Here is an 18,627-nt window from a genome sequence, read left to right as displayed (position 1 = left end):
GTGGCCTGCGTGAGCGGGCGGGCGCGCCTGCTTGGCGCTCACCAAGCAAAGTTGATTTTGCTGCTCGCAAGTGCGTCACGTGAGCGGTTCGCCCAATGAGGGCGAACCAGCTCCGTGACGTCGGGGCCGCGCCCCCAGCCGGCCAGGAAAAGCACGGCCGAGCAGGGAGCAGCGCTAGATCGCCAGTTTCCACCCTGGATAAGGCCTTATGCTGCAACCATGTCACAGTTAACCCTTTCCTGCAGCACATTCCCTTTACCGCTCTACTGGAGGAAGTCTCTCAATAGAGTGGTCATCACTGGTATATATCGGGAGCTGCCAATTTAAGTGGGGTGGGTTGTGGAGCTTGGAGGGAGGGACCGTGTGAGGGAATATTTGATGTTTGATATACAATATAGATGTTTGAGAGCTTTCATTTCACTGCAATGCCAACATGCTGCTCAGTGGTATTTACGGCCACATTTACAAAGCAGTCTTATGGAGACTTCTTATAACCCACCCAGGTCAATGTGCTGTAAAGGGTCTTCTAGTGCTGAAAGGTCTTATAGGAGAAGACTGCTTAGTAAATATGGGCCTTAATCTTTACTGCATAAGGTGCTGTTCAAACGCTCATTTCCATAATGTACAATACAACATTAAACACAAACAAGACCTGTATTGGAGGACAAACATTTTAATACAGGCATACTTTGTATGTACAATGCAGCAGCACACTGTGTAGGGCATTTATTACTTATACATTCTGATAGGTTTCTAACACTTTAAAGCTACAAAACCACAACATATAAAAATAAACAGGAGTCTTTGAAACACATACAAAATGATGCATCAAAGAATATGAAGCTTACCTTCTTCCATAAACACTTCAGAAGGTATAGATCTTTGTACGACTAATAGAAGCATACTTTCCACAAGCCTGTACTATAAATCCCTTCCGCTCAGCAGAGGACACTAAATGTCTTCGTAGCCTCGCCTGCATCAAAGGCGTTAATTGCACACTTTAAAGATTTATTTATCTGCAACACAAATTATATATATGTATATATATAAAATTATAAATATATAATTATAATTTGTGTTATAGATACAGGCAGTCCTCGTTTTACAACGCTTCGCTTTACAATGAATGGCTTATCCAACGCTATGCAATGCATACCTATGTTCATTTTTACAACACCAAAATGGCTTATCCAACGCTCTTACGACGCTGTGCAACGTTGTGCATGTGTATATATATACACATTCACATAAACATTGTTGCAAAGCGTCGTAAGAGCGTATATATATATATTATACTATATAATATTATATTATACTATCTAATATATTATTTATTTTGTTATATTATATATATAATACAGTATATACACTATATAATTTATGTGTGTGCTGCATATCTTATTGCCTGCATAAAATATTTGGTGTATTTTAGTGTTAAAAATGCTTTCAGGAACGGAACCTTTCATTTAAACAGTGTTCCTATGGGAAAACGTGTTTCGCTTTACGCCATTTTGAGTAACGCATTGTGTCGGATAACCGAGGACTGCCTGTATATATATATCTATCATTTACACACGTTTCCGGCACTGGGGTAATCGGTGCAACTGCCCGGGTACCAGGATCATCGCTCGGGGGTGGGGTTCAATTCGGAAGCATGTGTTTCCCCCTCCCCCGATGTCATAGCCTCACTATCTCGGGAGCCGCGGCTTTAAGCTTTTTTTTTTTCAGCCGCGGCTCCGGAGACTGCAAGAAAGTCCAGTTACATTTTTAGATACAGATTTCCATTCAAGTAAATTCTTGAGTAGTGCCTTCTAGAACAGGGCTGTGCAAACTGGGGTGTGCGGCGGTTGGAGAGGCCCGGCGCTCTTCCAATGATGCCATGTGGTCGTGACGCCAAAGACAAGGTAAAGAGGGGGGGCGCGGAGAGCAGGCAGCGGGGCACTGCAGGGGACGTTTGCGCACCCCTGTTCTAGGATAAGTTTTGGACACTCAAAATATGTTGTATACAGTTGTAAAAGGTTACGCACATTTTTAAGCTTGTGGCAAATTGCTCTTACCTTCCAACAATTGTTACCTTCCAACAAAGCACAAAGCACGACATGACCCTACAGCTGTACGTGTACATTGGCCAATGTTATTTTTTTTTTTTTTTTTTTTTTAAGGGGGGGGGGGGGAGCAGGAGAATGTTTCCCCATCCAGGTTACCATGCTACACAATGTCCCTTTGTTGAAGACACATGATTATGAATTCCAGCTTTTTAATGGGAAAGTATAAGATGCATCGCGGGAAGCTTTATTTGTTCATATCTTCCAAACTAATGTGTGTGCTTTAGGGTAAACCATAATAGTGATGAAAAGGAAAACACACACACAAATAAATAAAAGAAAGAAAATAGCAACATTTGCAGCATTATACAGCCAAAATCTAAACAAATCCACCCGGGAAATACTTTTGGTTTCATAGACAAGGGTAATCCTAATCATTTTGTAGGTTTCTCTTAGATATGATACCATGTTACTGTCATACACACATTTAAAAAGGTGTCCACATTACATTTTGAAACTTGTTAGGCCTCTTTTTTTTAAAGAAATAAAAAGACGCATTCCTTTAAAATTATTTTGCTGCCAATACGTTGCCAGGTAATATCGTTGCTGCACAAAAGTTGTGTCAAAACTAAAGGCAGGTTATTGTTTTCGCACAGCAACTGCAGATTTTCTATCACAGTATATTTATATATATACCCCATGTGCACTGGAGGCCTCACCTACAGTTTCTCATTAACAAGCAGGTATCTTGTTTGGTATATAACAGAACCAACAAAGCAGCACAGGCTAAAAAGTAAGGTTAGCCTGCAGTATGTGTTCTATTGTGATTGCAGTGCTATCATATGCTTTTAGTGTAACCCTAAACGAGTGCACTAGGGCCCTACTCATACGGCGGGTTCCGTTCCAGGCCGCTGCCGTAAAGCGGAAATCGCCGACAAGCAGAACATAGCATTGGCTATGTCCACCGGCGATTTCCCTTCACTCCTAACTCTACGCCGTCCCAGAGTGCCCTCTTCTGTGCATGCACGGACTCGGCGGGCCCCCTTCGCAGTACTGCCGTATTGCCGAGAAGCGGGCCCTACTGTACACAGAAATGTACTGCAAGGCAGTGTCGCAGGATCTCTTGGCAGCAAAGGGGTTAAACAAATTTACTTCCAGAAATCTGCAAATTGGTTATGCCAAGTTAGATATAACAAAACAATCTTAATTAAAACTTGATTTTGATCTGGACTAAGTGAGATTACACCTTTTTACATGCAGACCTTTAAATGCATTTTAAGCCTTTTCAAAACGTGCGTGTATTTCATTTTGGAGCTCGAGTGGTTTACCGGAGAAGGAAAAAAAAATACCCTGCAATTTAAGTTCAACGTTATATGAAAGCAATGCAAATGGCTGGCATCTGTCACGCCAACCAGCAACATCTCTTGTGAACGTCATTTTAAAAGAGCAAAAAAAAGTCATGCCGTTTTCTTTTTACATTTCCGTATACTTTTAATTTTCACATACATTTTGTCTCAAATCCCCAAGTGATTTTGCATTTCAAAGAACTATTGCTGTATTTCAACAGTATCTGAATTATGCACCATCATTGTGATGGCCTTCGTTTGCATGGGACAAGATTTACAATTTGGTAAAAATGGATGTAAGGTTTGAGACGCAGATACTGTATGTTCATTGTCTCTCATCGGGATTCAATCTCTCATCGGGATTCATCAAGCTCTAATGCAGTCTATTGCACCTAATCAGGCCTGAACTGCTATTCAAGCCAATTGCAGTACATACCCTGCATCAGAGATTGACGAAGCTGCCTCTTTGTATTGTATTATAATGCTTGTAGCTTTTGCTCACAGTTTAAGTACAATAGGCCTTGAGGACAGGGTAAGAACAATAATATGGCCAGAGGATAGTATTTACAACATGAAGCATGTCCTTTTTTTATGCAAGAAGACAGAACATTTAGTGCGATCACACAGCTGGATCAATGTTGTTAAATTACTGTTCAAGATCGTTTTGTGAAAATCATATTTTTCAAATTCAAACAACCAATAATGTGCACACGCAGGGAAAAAAAATGGCATCATATGAGATTATGATTTATGAAATCGGACTAGTTTACTTAAAAGAAAAAAAAAGCCTCTTAAAAGGTCAATAAATGAACAAACACCAAACAAAGAAACATATAACACATATGGCTACTCCTACTCTGAGGATGCTATTCCAATACTAAGCTTCAAGCTTCAGCATGAGCTGCCCCAGTCGTGCACTCCTGACGAAGCACGTTGTTGCGAAACGCGTAGAGGTCACGAGAGGCAGCCCTGCGCAGTTTCCCATTGGCTGGAACGCGAGACCAGGAAGTGTTTGCAGAGAAGACTTGTTTGCCGTGTGTTCGCGCAGTCCGGACAGTGCGCGTCCACACTGCGCCCCTGCTACCACTTTGTGGTCAGTATTCGTTCCCCTCAGTTGGGTATTTTATAACTGGGTGGGTGTTATTTAGATATTACCTTGTTATTTTTTCCGTGCTTCTATGAAGCTTAGTATTGGTATAGCATCCACAGAGTAGGAGTAGCCATATGTGTTATATGTTTGTTCATTTATTGATCTTTTATTGTATAGTTGTGGTCCATGTGAACTTATATTAAATATTGTTATATTTTACTAATCCGTGGTGCGCTGGTGTGTGTTTTGCTTTTCTCTGTTACTTGGAGAACTCTCTAGGGAGTTCTCCATTATAGGAGCATTTGAGGAGTATAATCCTATACATTACCACTGCAAACTGATTCATTTTAAGAGGACAGCGCGAGCGCAAGATCCTTACCTGTGGCTCTTAAAAGGTCTCTTTGAAATCAGCCATAAAAATTATGTAAAATATAATAAAATATGAATGTGGCCTATAATAATAATAATAATCATCAAAGCAATAGTGAAGTACAACATATAAATTAATTGATAAGATTGTATGAAGAGTGAATTTTCTGAGTTTGAACACGCTGTTACGTGGGTGCAAAGCTTTCCCAGATATCCTCTTCTTAATTACAATTTCAAAATGACTCACAAAAAACAGATACAATTAAAAAAAAAGTAAGAAGGAAATACAATTTTAATGTTATAATCCCCAAAAATGGGCGCTATCAACATTTCCTGAGATCCTATGCACTCACATTCAGAAATATTGCAATGTAGCTATTCTGCAGGACTTGGGCTGTCCCCGTGTACTCTGATCTCCTCTCCAGACCATATATAAATAGTGACAATATTGTGTGGTAAAGTTACATAAAACAGATCGTAAATCAGAGATCAAATGGTGGGAATAAATTATATATATGGGGGATGATGTAGCAGTCTCTCAGACTTCAATTGGGTCCCTTTCTCCTATATATGTGCTGCAGTTTATTTGGCCCAGTTTTGCAGCAAGGGTACCATGATACATCACCCCTTTGAGTGTATGTAACACCTTAAGCATACTATAGGTGACGTTTGCAATAGGAAACAAAAACATTGCCATTAAGGTTCCTTAGCTTGAATCCCCTTGTGTTCAAATAAACCTGCTGCATCAAAGTATTCAACCTTGTAAAATGTATTTTACTTTAAAAAGTCCCAAAGAGACCCCAAATGTATTAGTGTAGTTCTCCAACAATTACATCTTCTGTCCCCACTACCTTTAAACCCCCTTTCCAAACAGTACTGGGGAAGCAAATACAGCAAGGAAAGGCTTTTGTGTTGGTTACGGACGCTGCGTTATCCTCAACATCTGCTCTCCCACAACAAAGAACTTTACCCAGGACATACTTGAAAACGAGAGGTAACTCTCAATGTATTACTTCCTGGTAAAACATTTTTATAAATAAATAAACAAAGATGTACCTAAAAGTTATATTTTTTCAAGTGGGGTGAACTATACATTCTTTTTGAGGGGCCTTCATTGTGGGCTTTAGATTTTGCAATAGCATTAAGAAGGGGTTTAAATAATGCTGTTTTTGCAGGCACATGGGCAACAAAAGGAAGTCTTGTGTATGGATTATTGGCTCTACATCAGTATTTTATGGATATATTGAAGGGGGGGGGAGAGGGTAGAACATAAGGACAGTGATGGATATTTTCTAAATAAACAGTACTCAAAAATGTTTAATATGACATAACATACCCTTTTGAGAAACCACAAAGTATCAAGCACAAGTCATAAATTCACATAGATAATCAAAACATTCAAAAGTCCGCAGCAAGGAAAAACTATTTAAGAAGATATGATGATAACTGAACATTAGAGAAACTAAATAGGTCACACAAAAATAATCTAAATATGTTAAACCCTATGCAGCTTAATATACATAATGTATTGAGAAGTATGGAGTTTGTGTATTTTTGTCAGCACAAATGTTAAAACAAAATACTTGATGTGCTTACACATCTTCTCATAAAGTCTTTAAGATATGTCAGTGCAGAAATAAGTTTGCAAAGCATAGCATGCGCAGCTTCTTTTATCGCTTGTTCTGTGCCGCTGGAGCCAAAACGGTCAATCATTCCTATAAGTTATTGCTAGCAGCTATCCCCTTCAATCTGTACTCTTCCCATCCAAGGGCAGCTGTTTCTGGCAGCTTGCCCGAGCCCCACAAATGGCATGATATAACAACTGACACAGCCTGTGCAGACCAACCTGTAGCTGGCGTTACTGTCAACATAACCCAATCTCATGATGTGATGTCAATTCCGTCCTCGTGTATTTTTTATTTTTAATTAACACCCAGTTCTGAGCACTTGGGAAAAGGCCTGCATGGTTACAGAGAATGAAGACAAACTCAAGCCTATAGTCTCAGGATGACATGCGGTAAGGTCTAAAGTTCTGCCCAACTCATTCAGTGCTGTGGAGGCTGTAGTACATTCCAGGTCTCTCCAGCATTTAAGTAGTTAAACCAATAGCTATTTACATTATTTCACCATAAGGAACACTCTGGAGCAAAAAAAACATTCAAGTTCCTCCCCCTTCTGTGCTGGCAGGGGTTAGAAGATTCAGGGATGAAAGGCCTTTGGAATGGAAGCACAATCAAAAGTAACAGTCATAAAGGCTGAACTATATTATAACCCTATATAAATCTAAGGCATTTATGCACTCAAATTAACACACTTATATTTGGTGTAACACTTAATCCCAATTTTCCACTGCAACACCATTTTAAGAAACGTCTTCACTGTTGAAGAAGTTCGTGGCACACTACAGCCGTCCCCACAGTAGAAATTTCCCAACCCCATATAACCCCTACTAATTCTCAAATTCAAACCCCTATTTAAAGGGGGGGAAAAAAAGCTCAATATGACCTTGTGGCCACATTTTATTTTCATTTTATTTGAAACAATCCCCACATATCATTGTCCATTTTATCGTATTAGCAATTCTATGAAATAAATGAAAAAGTATAAGAAATAAGCCGAAAAGACCGAAAATATAAAGTTTGGGGTTTTTGTTTCCGTCTTCTCAAACATTTTCCTGAACCCAATCATGAAAGGATATTAATGTCTCTACTTTCTTTCGAACAGACTCTCCCGACATTCAAAAAAATAAACCAACTCCAAGTTTCCCACTGGAATCTCTATTCATGATATGCTCTATACGTGTCCCCCATAGGCCGTCTTCTAGATGGCCTGCCCCTGATGTTTCGGTGATGCTGAAAGCCGTCCTCTCTTCCTCTCTGTCCTCTCCAGCCCTCTTCACTTCTCACATGCTGGTAGCCCCCTCTGCTGGGTTGATAACCCCTATCATTCCTAGGCCTCCTAGTGCCATATGTCTGACTGTAGAACTGCTTTGATCTGCCACTATTCAGAATATTAGACACCTCACGCTCATCCTCTGAACTTTCTTCCCTTGTTCTGAGTGCCTTTTCTTCAGGGGGATTCATCTGTACGGTGCCTGCGGCTACTGCATCTATTTCCTTCTCCGCTGTTTCCTTACATTCTTGTGCAGCACAGCCAAATTCACCAGTTTCCGTCTGTATAGGAACAGGTAGAGCCAACTGGTTGTCTTTGTCCTTTATCTGTGCTGGAACGCTCTGCCGTGCGTTCATGGCCATCAGTTCTATTTTGCCAGAAGATGAGTACGGACCAGACTCAGTGCTTGTGGTAGTGTTGGAAAGTGGCGGCATATCAGGTTCGCGGTCACCCAGTGCATCCAGAGACTGCTTTATTGCTCCTTGAATGGAAGAATTATTTTCTTCACCGGCCCCTGACAAAAGGTTTTCTGGTGAATCTAGATCCTGAGGGTTCATGAAAACGTTCTGCCTTACCACTTGGTTCTCAATGTACCCTTGGTATGGGTATCCATACCAAAAGTGAGGGAAGAAAGAGGGTGCTATTGGGACAGCTCCTAAATATGTGCCCTGCCCAAATGCCGGTTGCGGAAACATGGTCTTGCCAGCCAACGGCTCTTCAAAATCACAGCTTGGAGGCTGGACTTGGTTCATTACCCCTGCTCCACTAAGGTTCGATATTTGTCCTGCAGTGCCAGGGACGTGAACCGGCGAAGCTACCAGTGTTGGAGAAGATATAGTTGCAGCTTGTGAACACTGACCCTCCATCCTCACTTCATTCTGGTGGATTAGGAGCAAAGGATCTACTTCACTCTGATTTACTGAAGCTTCCTGCACCCAATGGTTATGTGGGTACACAGGAATGTTGGGGTACATCCTGCACATGTTCCAGTAAGCCTGATGAAGAGGGTACAAATAAGAATGCGGGGCCCACATGGGACAGGAATATGCCTGTAGGAATAAATAAATGAGAAAAGTTAGGCTGCATTAAACACTTAATTGCAGTTAGTTTTATAGCACACATGCATAAAAATATGTATGCACCAATAGATCAGGCAGACAGAGACATGTTTATGTCCATTGTAAAATAAACTAAACAATTATTAAAAAAAGGTTTCAACATCTTTTTAGAAAGGAAAGGTATATAGGGATATACCAAATAAGTAAACATGGGAAGGATGTTGATCCAGTTAGAAATCAGATTGTCATTATTTGGAGTAAGGAAGGAATTTATTTTTCCCCTTATGAGACAGCGTTGGATGATGGTTCACTGGGGTTTTGAGTTTGCCTTCCTCTGGATCAAAATCTGTCGTCTCCATTTAGCATAGGTTGAACTTGATGGACATGTGTCTTTTTTTCAACCTCCTCTACTTCGTAACTATGTTTAGGAAACATCATGAGCCTCCTTCAAAATTAAATAGCAATAGAAAGTTGTGTCTTTGAACCTTGTCCTGATCATACAGGCCTCAATGCACATGGTAGATCTTAATAAGGGTAAATAAATACTGGTGATTTGGTGGTGGTAATAAAGCCAAGGTCACTTCCCAGGAATGTGTCAGATACATCAATGTATGGACCTTTTCCCCCTCCACCCCCCCTTATTTGTGTTAACTTACATCACAAAGCATTTCACGACACAGTATCCCCCCCTCCCCTCACCCACCCGTTAAAAGAACAATTATTGAAGAAGTGGAAAAAATACCTTTACGCCAAGGTTGAAGAAAAAACGAAGGATGCTTTTATCTAAAAGATTCAAAAATAAAAAGGTGAAGAAGGTGTAGTGAAGAAAAATCAACAATATTATGTTATCTAATGACATCGCCCTGCTGGAATGTCATTCCTGATAATGGTAGAATTAAACACTTGTAGAACAAAGCAATGCTGAGATTAATACGGTTACATGGTTTTGTAAAGGTTGTGTGTAAGATAGTTGGTGAATGGTCCCTGAAACGATTATATATATATGTCGAACAAAACACTTTTTGCATTTTTTTTTTTTTTCAAAGAAGCTTGACAGTACCTTCCTATTTTGAGCTACGTACATATTCCCACTTTCTAGAGTACCCAGGCCAGAACATTTCAAAATCATACTTAATGAGTGTCATGTTTTGGTAACTCTGAACTATGACTAAATAGGCACTCAATGGGTTTTTTAATTGAAATATCAAGAAATTCCAAGTCAGGAAGTGCATATAATGAGTTGTTGGCAAAAATGCACTTAATGAGTTTTACCTCTACACCGATGATGTATAAAATAAAAAAATAGCAACAATGTAAGGTACACCTAAGGAACAATATGAAGGTAAATATTTTGACAAGTGCATGTACGATAATCAGATATATCAATTCAAAAGTACTTCACCCAAACACAACTGCAGGAACAAGACAACATAGCACTGCAAGGTAAGTACTTTTGGGTATACAGGGGCGAGAAAGTGTTTGTGAATTCCAAGGATAGTCACAGAAATTCCATAGTTTTTCCATGATAACATTCTTGAAACAAAAGTTATTTTCTTAAATAGCCAATAGGGTTTATATTAACCAATTCAATGTCTTTTGAAACAAAATGATGTATGAATTGGACAAACAATGAGTAATTAAGAGTCAAAATTATTGTGCAAAAGTAAGTGAAACCCGGGTTTTATCAGCTAAATTAAAGGGGATAATTAGAATCAGGTGTTGAAATAATTAGGGAGATCTTCAGATGTGAGTTTGGAAGGTCCCACCCTATATAAAGATCAGTAGCTTAGTGAGTTTGGTCTTCGCCATACAGTACATGTGTGTGGAAACATCTTGCCACGGTCAAAAGAAATCTCTGAGGACCTCAGATATAGCTTTGTAACCCTTTCTAGACTAAGGATGTTGGGCTCCAACAATCCACTATCCGACAGATAGTCTACAAATGGAAAAAGTTCAAGACCACAGTACCTCTACCCAGGAGCAGTCATCCTACCCAAATCTATCCAAGAACAAACTGGCAAATCATCCAGGAAGTCACAAAGAACCCCAGAGTAAAACCCAAGGATCTGCAGGCCGCTCTCGCCTGAGCTAATGTTAGTGTTCCTGACTTAAGTATCAGAAAAAGACTGAACAAGAATGGTGGTCATGGAAGGATAGCCAGGAGGAAACCACTGCTCTCTAAAAAGAACATTGCTGCCCGTCTGAAGTTCGCCAAAGAGAACATAGATGATCCACCAGACTTCTGGAACAATATTCTATGGACAGACAAGTCAAAGGTAGAACTTTTTGGCCTTAAAGAGAAACTTTATGTTTGGCGAAAACCAAACACCTCGTTCGAACAAAAGAACCTCATCCCAACCGTCAAGCATGGTGGTGGGAATGTGATGGTTTAAGGCTGCTTTGATGCCTCAGGACCTGGATGGCTTGCCATTATTAACACATCTATGAATTCTGCATTGTATCAGAAGATTCTATAGGAGAAGGCCATTCATTTGTCAGCTGAAACTGAACCGAAAGTGTTTCATGCGACAAGAAAATTATCCTAAATATACAAGCAGATCTACAAAAGAACGGCTGCAGAAGAAGAAATTTCACGTTTTATAATGGCCTAGTCAAAGTCCGGACCTAAACTCCATTGAAATGTTGTGGCAGAACCGGAAGCGAGCTATCCATGCAAGGAAGCCCTCAAATATCATAGCATTTCTGTAAGGAGGAATGGGCCATAATTCCTCAAAGCCGATGTGAGACTGACCAGCAGTTACAGGAAACACTTAGTTGAAGTAATTGCTGCTCAAGGGGGTGCTGTCAGGCACTGAATCTAAAGGTTAACATACTTTTTCACACATGGATATTGAATGTTGAATCATTTCATTTGTGGATAAATGTTGAAAAAGTATCATGTTTTTGTGTAATTTGTTTGACAAGGTTATCGTTACCTATTATTAGGATTTAAATTAAGATGTAATCAAATATTATCTCTCTCTCTCTCCACTCCACCCCACCCGGAATTCAAGCCAGGTTCCCCACTTCAGAAAACACATACAACTTTTACCTATTTTGAAACATTGTCTACATTATCGGAACAGAGAAAAATTTAAGAAAATACAAATTCAGAATGCATATCGTACATTTGTTATCTTGAACAAATGTTGAAATATTTCGATAGCTGAAGCAACATAAACAATAATAAACAAAGTCTGCTACTTACCATTAGGAAGGTCTTCTCCACTCTTACAGAAGGAGTAAGGAGGTGCACTGGCTCTTTCCCCCGCCTCATTAAAAGGCAACCCAGGATACAGTGGGTCCTGATAAGGACTCATAGTCTGAGGTAAAGGCAGTAGAGGCTGGTTAACTGCTGGCACTGGAACGGGCAGTGGTGGGAACGGAGCCGATGCTACTTCCGCCTGTAACATGCTAAAATCAGACGCCGTTCCTGGAGAAGCAGCTATTTGCGCTGAAATACCTGAGAATTCAAAAACATCAGTGATCAATTTCAGAAATGTAGCTGACCAGCTTATTTTTACAATTATTTTACGGTTCAAGGTAGGATGTGTAAAGAGACAGAGAACTGCTTATTCCGTAGCTTCTGTTCTATAATAACATGTAATTGTTATTATTTGATTGGTTAGAGGGCCAACCACAGAGTTTTTTAAAATGCAAGGAAACGGACAATCAAATATACAGGGACAAGCAATACAGATGCAGCAGATGTTATTGTACTGGTGTTTTCCTTTGGGACATGCACAACATGCTAGTGGGAGAAGCAGCCCTTGTTTTAAATTAGTTGTGCGTGTAAAGTGGGCGGCGTTGTCATGACCTTTCACCTGCGGGAGCAATATCGTCTGTTACATCTGTAAGGTTTCAGCAGCAGTTTCATCGCCAAAAAGGTAAGTTAATTTAAGGGTTAATTTAGCGGCTAGGGGGTTAAGGATAGGGGTTTTAGGGTAAGGGATTAGGTTTTTAGGTTAGGGGATTAGGGTAAAAGGTTAGGCTGATTAGGATAGAGGGATTTTAGGGGGGGAAGAAATACGCATGTGCAGGATGAGGTGTGAATGATTAATGTTTATTTTTTACAAGTATATATACACTGGTGCTTTGAGAGATATTCTCTGCCTAGACCAGGATGCGTGTCCTCATAACAGGAGGGCAGAGCAATACTATTAACCCTAATTGTGTATTGTGTTTAAATAAAACTAAATCTACTTTGAGGATCGTCTGTCACTCAACTACCTTCTGAAATGTTAAGAAAAAATAGTTTTTGTACGATTGTTAGTACGTTCTTACGATATACGAACAAGTGGAAAAATATTCCAAAAGCAATGACATTTTTTCTTCTTTTTCTTTTCCCTTCTCCCAGTCTTTTTAGTTGATTTTTTGTATTAGTTATTTTATACGCTGTCCTAACAGTGATGTCGTTAATGTTTACCTCATTAAATGTGTTATATATATGATACAAATGTATGTAATCCAAAAGCAACACGTCACCCTCTTTTTGTTCTGTATCCCACCCCCCACTTTTCTTAAAGAAATTGCAAATAAAGAACAAGTTCACAAAAAAAAAAAAAATAGTTAAAACATTTCTGATTTTGTAAAAAGTGGCGCTTATTATCCACATTTAACGTATTAAACAGGCCTCTGCCATTAGTTTACTTTGTTCCTGGGAGTGACTGCCCCTTTGAATCATTAATATTCAAACAAGTGATTGACTATCAGCCCATTCAAGTGGATGGGCCATATGGTGTCTTACAGCAGGGGTGCACAAACCGGGGGACGCAAGATTATTTTGGGGGGGATGCGGTGGGTACAGAGGCGCCACGCGCCTCCCCAAAGCATTTAAATTAAATGTCGGGGAGTGCGCGAGGCCTCTGTAACTTACTTAACTTGGCTTCGGTTGATGCGTCGCCATGGCAACGCAGCGTCATTTATCATGCGACGTGACGACACATTACCCCGCGGCGTCATTTGATGCCGTGTCGCCATGGCAAAGCGCTTCAAATGACGCAGTGGCGTCATTTGACGCTGGTTCCTAGGTAAGGGGTAAGCGCGGGCACTGGGGCTGAGCAGGCAGGGAGGCGCAGCGCAGAAAGTTTGCGCACCCCTCTCTTACAGCATACCACCACTTACTAAATCTGGGCCTGTATGTCTCAGTGGCAGAGGGACAATGAATGTGTGGTATAGCTAAGGAAATAACATTTGATTCTACGGACATTTATGTTTGGAAACCTCTCGTGTAAGAGATGAGATGTGGTTGGAATGCCTTGCCGTGGTATTTGTTATAAGCCAAAAGATCTGGAATGGTCTGATCGCATCTTCCCGATTACAATGAGTCCATCACTTGGAACTCCTTATTTGTTGATATTGTGGAGCTGAGAACATTGCTCCAGTTAACGGTTTCCACCAGTTAACCAGCATTGCTGGAAAACAAGTGGCAAGCAAGAACCCAAGTGTATCGCTAGTGACATGTTAGACTGACCTGACCAGGTTGGTGCAGTTGAGGGCATAGAAGGCACTGTGGTTAGTGTCTGGTGCTCAGCAGGGGTTGGAAGAGCAGGGGCATTACCATGTAAACCAACATCATCTGAGGTAGCAAAATGCTCCATTCCTTCCTGTGAAGTAAAGATAGAATAATATTAATGTGTTTTTCTTTTTCTGACAGTGCTGTAAATAGCATTTTCAGACGTAATTAGTTTAGCCGCTTCCAAGGCAGTGACCCTATAAAATACAGGCGTGGAGACCACTTCAAATAGTTTGATAGAGATGCAATTACTTGAAACAACATCACAAGGTACAAGTTTTAACCCAAGTCATAAATAGATTTGTTCCACACCAACGGATATTCTCCTTTTCACAAGGTTTTAACTTGGAAATAGCAGGCAAACATTTCCGGGTTCAACACAACAACAAAATAAAAGATCAGCTGTTAGTGGAGTCACCTCCCTCTACCAATGCACGTCACGCAGGCCACAAGAAAATGTGGGTCCCCATTCTTAGTAAAAACACTTTATTTAAATCGTACGTTAATCACATTCAGTTGCAAAAAGGCCAGGAATGTTCTAGTTATAGCATCCAAACAAGGTAATTAATATCTATTATAAAGCACATCACTACAGTCTACATATCTTCTCTATTTCGGTGTTCCACAAAATGCTTACAGTATATATTCTCTTTTCAGGTCATTGTCCCTTATATGTGCATTACAATCCTGGTGACATTTAAATACATTTTTTTTTTTTTTTAATGCAGGAAATGCTTTGGTTTTTTTTTACATTTTTTTTTTTAAAATGAACGAAACTGGCACTGTCAATGTATGCTTCGTGACCCTACATATGTGTTTGATGCCCTTCAGTGGTGGTAGGAGACTTAAAAATATTTGGCTGATGTCAACCAAAGTAGAACTCTCCAATATTCACTTTGCTATACCCATCAGTCATTAAAACAGCGTTTCATCAATTCAATTACATTCGATACCAGAACTCTCCAACGAGCTGTCGGAAGTTACCACTCTTCCTCATTTAGTTTCTGAAAATGACCTCTGTCAGGCATGTTATACAAGAATGATGTATTCTACCTTTCATGTTATACAAGAATGATATATTCTACCTTTTGGGGATTTTCAGTTACACCCTTGGTAAAAAAAAAAATGAGGGGGATAGAATTCACCTTGGCTACTTTCAGGTCTCTCACTTTTGCTGGCTGCACCAGTTTGGAAGCTGAAATGAAATGATAGAACACAAACTTAAATAACTTAGCTATTACATAGGAGATCTAATGTCCACACCTTTTGGTTCCTTAATAATGCAAATCTGTGATATCTGACATTTCTGTGATGTAGCTCTGTGGGACAGGATTCTGATTGTAGCTTTCTATACAGCTTCATGTGCAGGACGCCCTTATGGCTGTGGCATTTGCCCTGTGACCTCTGCTGCGCTAAATATTAGTACCCATCATATACTGGGGCAGAAGAGAAAAAGTAGCATGTCACAAAGAGCAAAATGCACATGAAGCGACAAAAGAGGCTCCAATCGGCATCACCCAGCTCAGATTACAGCGAAGGTAAAACCCCGGAAAATAATTAAGGAAGGAGTCACTGTGACATGGGCTCACAGCTAGAATGTTCTTCTTCTACATTTGGGCACTATTGACTATGAGATTCGTGACAATCACGAGTATTTTCGTAGGTTTGCAAGTACAATCCCTGCATGGGGCTTCTCTAAAGTCAAATCTCTTTCACATTTGCATGCCCATGAATGTGTGGTTTCCCTTGCTTGACATTGATCTCTCTTCTACAAGGGAACCAACATATTTGGAAGAATAAAACTCCCCATGGGGTAGCTGTCAAAAGTACTCTAGTAACCTGGCCAGTAGTTGAAGTGTCTCCAAACAAGTTATGGTATCATGTATGACGTAGATGAGGAAAAGCTGTGTTGGCTATAGTTTAGAAAGATGTATATAATATTAAACAAGGAAAGAAAGGTGCATAGATCGGGAAGACCGCCGCTCCAGGAAAAAAATGTGGAAAACTCGCCAGCAAAATAGGATATAAATGGTTTATTAAACTACATAAAAAAACATTCAAAAACAAGAAATACTAAAAAAACAAACACCTATCTATTTGATCTACACACGGAGACAAGTCAGCTGGAGGAGCAAGACTGTGCACAATCGCTACTCCACACCGGGTGTGCCAGAGACACAGGGCTGCTAACTGAGGTACAAGGCTCTTGTGAGGCTTCACTCAGACCACGCAGGAAAATAATTTCCCACTTTATTCCTCATACCCCATTGCTGTGTCGCCTCCTATTTTTGATCCTCTAATTTATCCTAACATCACCTACACAACCAGTTACATGCTCAAATGTATTTAATATATATTTTATATAATTACTACCACACCTTTTTGATGTCCTCCTAGAGTTAATAATCAGTTCTCTGTTCAGCTCCTATACAATATTAAAGCCTGGAAAGAGCAAACTGAGAAAAGGCTTCCTAAAATGGAAACATTTTCTTTCATTAGTCAGTGGAACTATCCATTTCTCCATAAGAAAGTGGTGGGTTGTAAATAAAAAGTAGTGGTTCTCCATACCTCCTACTATCATCATTCTTTGACCAATGACTTCATAAACAAACATGAAACAAACCAGAATTCATCAGCTTTTACATGAGAATTCAAAATCACCCACTCCAGGATTCCGCTCTATCTACTTACAGAAAATATGACTTGTGCCTCTTAACCAACAATACTCTTGTTAGCCACACAATAAAAAATAAATTAAAAAAAAAAACGTTTTATTTCTTATCTGCCCCAGATAAAACAATTTTTATTTTTTTAAGAATTCCTCTTTGCGACCACCACATATTTTCTCATGTAAAAATATTAACTAAACAAAGGGGAATTCTTAAAAAAATAAAAATTGTATTATCTAAAAGTTCTTTTAAAAGGACGATGTATGAATTTCACTGGGTTGACTACAAAATTGCCATAGAAAGTCCTTTTTTTTTTTTTTTTTTAAGGAAATGTTCACATTTTTGGAATAGCATTTTTACTTATTGGGTTAAGCTCGTCACGAACGTCAAACAACCATTCAATAATGAATGCGGAAGACTGAATCTTCAAAAATGCAGCCCCACCTACGACTAAAATGGACTGATATCACTGATGGGTGTAATGGATTAAATGTGAATGATTGAAGCATTGTTTAATAAATGTTACATCACTTGTATACCCCTATACTCCCGAAATATTTTATTAGGGCTGCCTAGTACTGTAAATAAAGTAAACCTTTGTCTCTACGATCGTCTCCTTCTGATTTTCTTCTGGTGCTTCTCTCAGTTTTCAGACTGGACATCTTTTTCGCAGGGAAGGCTTCAGTAGTCTGAGTGGCAGTCTGATCAACTGGTGGAGTCTGAGAAAAAGCACAAAGCAATGCATTAGAAGTTCAAGTAGCACTTGCAGTATATACTGCACTACTGCATAATAACAAAGGGATATACAGTCTAATATGTAGAAGCATGAGGCTTGCCCACGGTCACACAAGATGGTACTCGGTCAAAGACTTGTATTAACTGATTAAAAGGTGCAATCCCTCCTATGACCAAAGTGCACTGATGGTAATGACATGTTTAAGGGGTTAAATCTGGATGACTGATGCCTTATTTTTTTTTACTGAAATATGACCCTTACAATTATTATTTTTTTATTTAAATCTCACTACTTTCTAAGACCTTGCCCAGCCTGAGTCCCTCCTCCTTCCCAGACCACTGACAAGGGCAGGCGGAAAAAAAAATTAAAATAATAATAAAAAACGTGATTGACAAATACTTCCCTATTCAGAGACCCCCAAGAAGTTAAATTTGTAATACTTTTCCAAAGAAACAAAACCCGCCAAATCTTTGCTTTAAGCACAGTTAGAATAGTTTCTAGAAGCCAATTACATTGCTAAATGCTTTACTAAATAATGTTTTTTTTGGTCAGCTATGCGGGATTGCTCCTTTAACAGTTGAGATCCTTTACAACACACACTAGTCATTAATGTATGGGTTAGTAAACCTGTCTTTTTCCGTAATCCTTACTCCATATTCTTAATTGTTCATGGAAATAGACCAAAAGTTGATAGCAAAAAGTGAATTATGCTATAGATCCTGGTAATAGACAATTCATGAACAGTAAAGGATGTGTCATTGTGACCTCGTGTTGCATGCTTTAATTGGCATATGCCAATATGTTGTAAATTGTCTTTCTGCTGATGCTGAGTGAAAGTTAAACATTACGAATTAAAAAATTACTTTTAATGATAATCACTAAAATCATAGTATAGTATTCTTAAAAA

At 39.5% G+C, this 18,627-nt stretch overlaps 1 protein-coding gene across 2 annotated transcripts in view; it reads right to left on the bottom strand.

Moving 5' to 3' along the window:
• Positions 1-2,067: 2,067 nt before the first annotated feature.
• The window catches only part of OTUD4 (OTU deubiquitinase 4), a 62,492-nt gene continuing 45,932 nt past the window's right edge, over positions 2,068-18,627 (bottom strand). Inside the window, exons 15-20 of one of the 2 annotated variants that reach the window (XM_075614188.1) lie at positions 17,580-17,703; positions 15,461-15,510; positions 14,274-14,406; positions 12,009-12,263; positions 9,543-9,583; positions 2,068-8,791 (exon numbers count right to left, since the gene is read on the bottom strand). In XM_075614188.1, the coding sequence (XP_075470303.1) occupies positions 7,628-8,791; positions 9,543-9,583; positions 12,009-12,263; positions 14,274-14,406; positions 15,461-15,510; positions 17,580-17,703 (1,767 nt within the window). In that variant the 3' untranslated portion in view covers positions 2,068-7,627. Of the gene's footprint in view, positions 8,792-9,542; positions 9,584-12,008; positions 12,264-14,273; positions 14,407-15,460; positions 15,511-17,579; positions 17,704-18,627 lie in introns of those variants that run through there. The other variant, XR_012803845.1, reaches the window with a different exon arrangement.

The sequence above is a fragment of the Ascaphus truei genome, chromosome 1 (assembly GCF_040206685.1).
Source record: "Ascaphus truei isolate aAscTru1 chromosome 1, aAscTru1.hap1, whole genome shotgun sequence".
Lineage (NCBI taxonomy): Eukaryota > Metazoa > Chordata > Amphibia > Anura > Ascaphidae > Ascaphus > Ascaphus truei.
The sequence above is the reverse complement of the archived record's forward strand: the minus strand, read 5'-3'. Positions and strand labels throughout refer to the sequence as shown.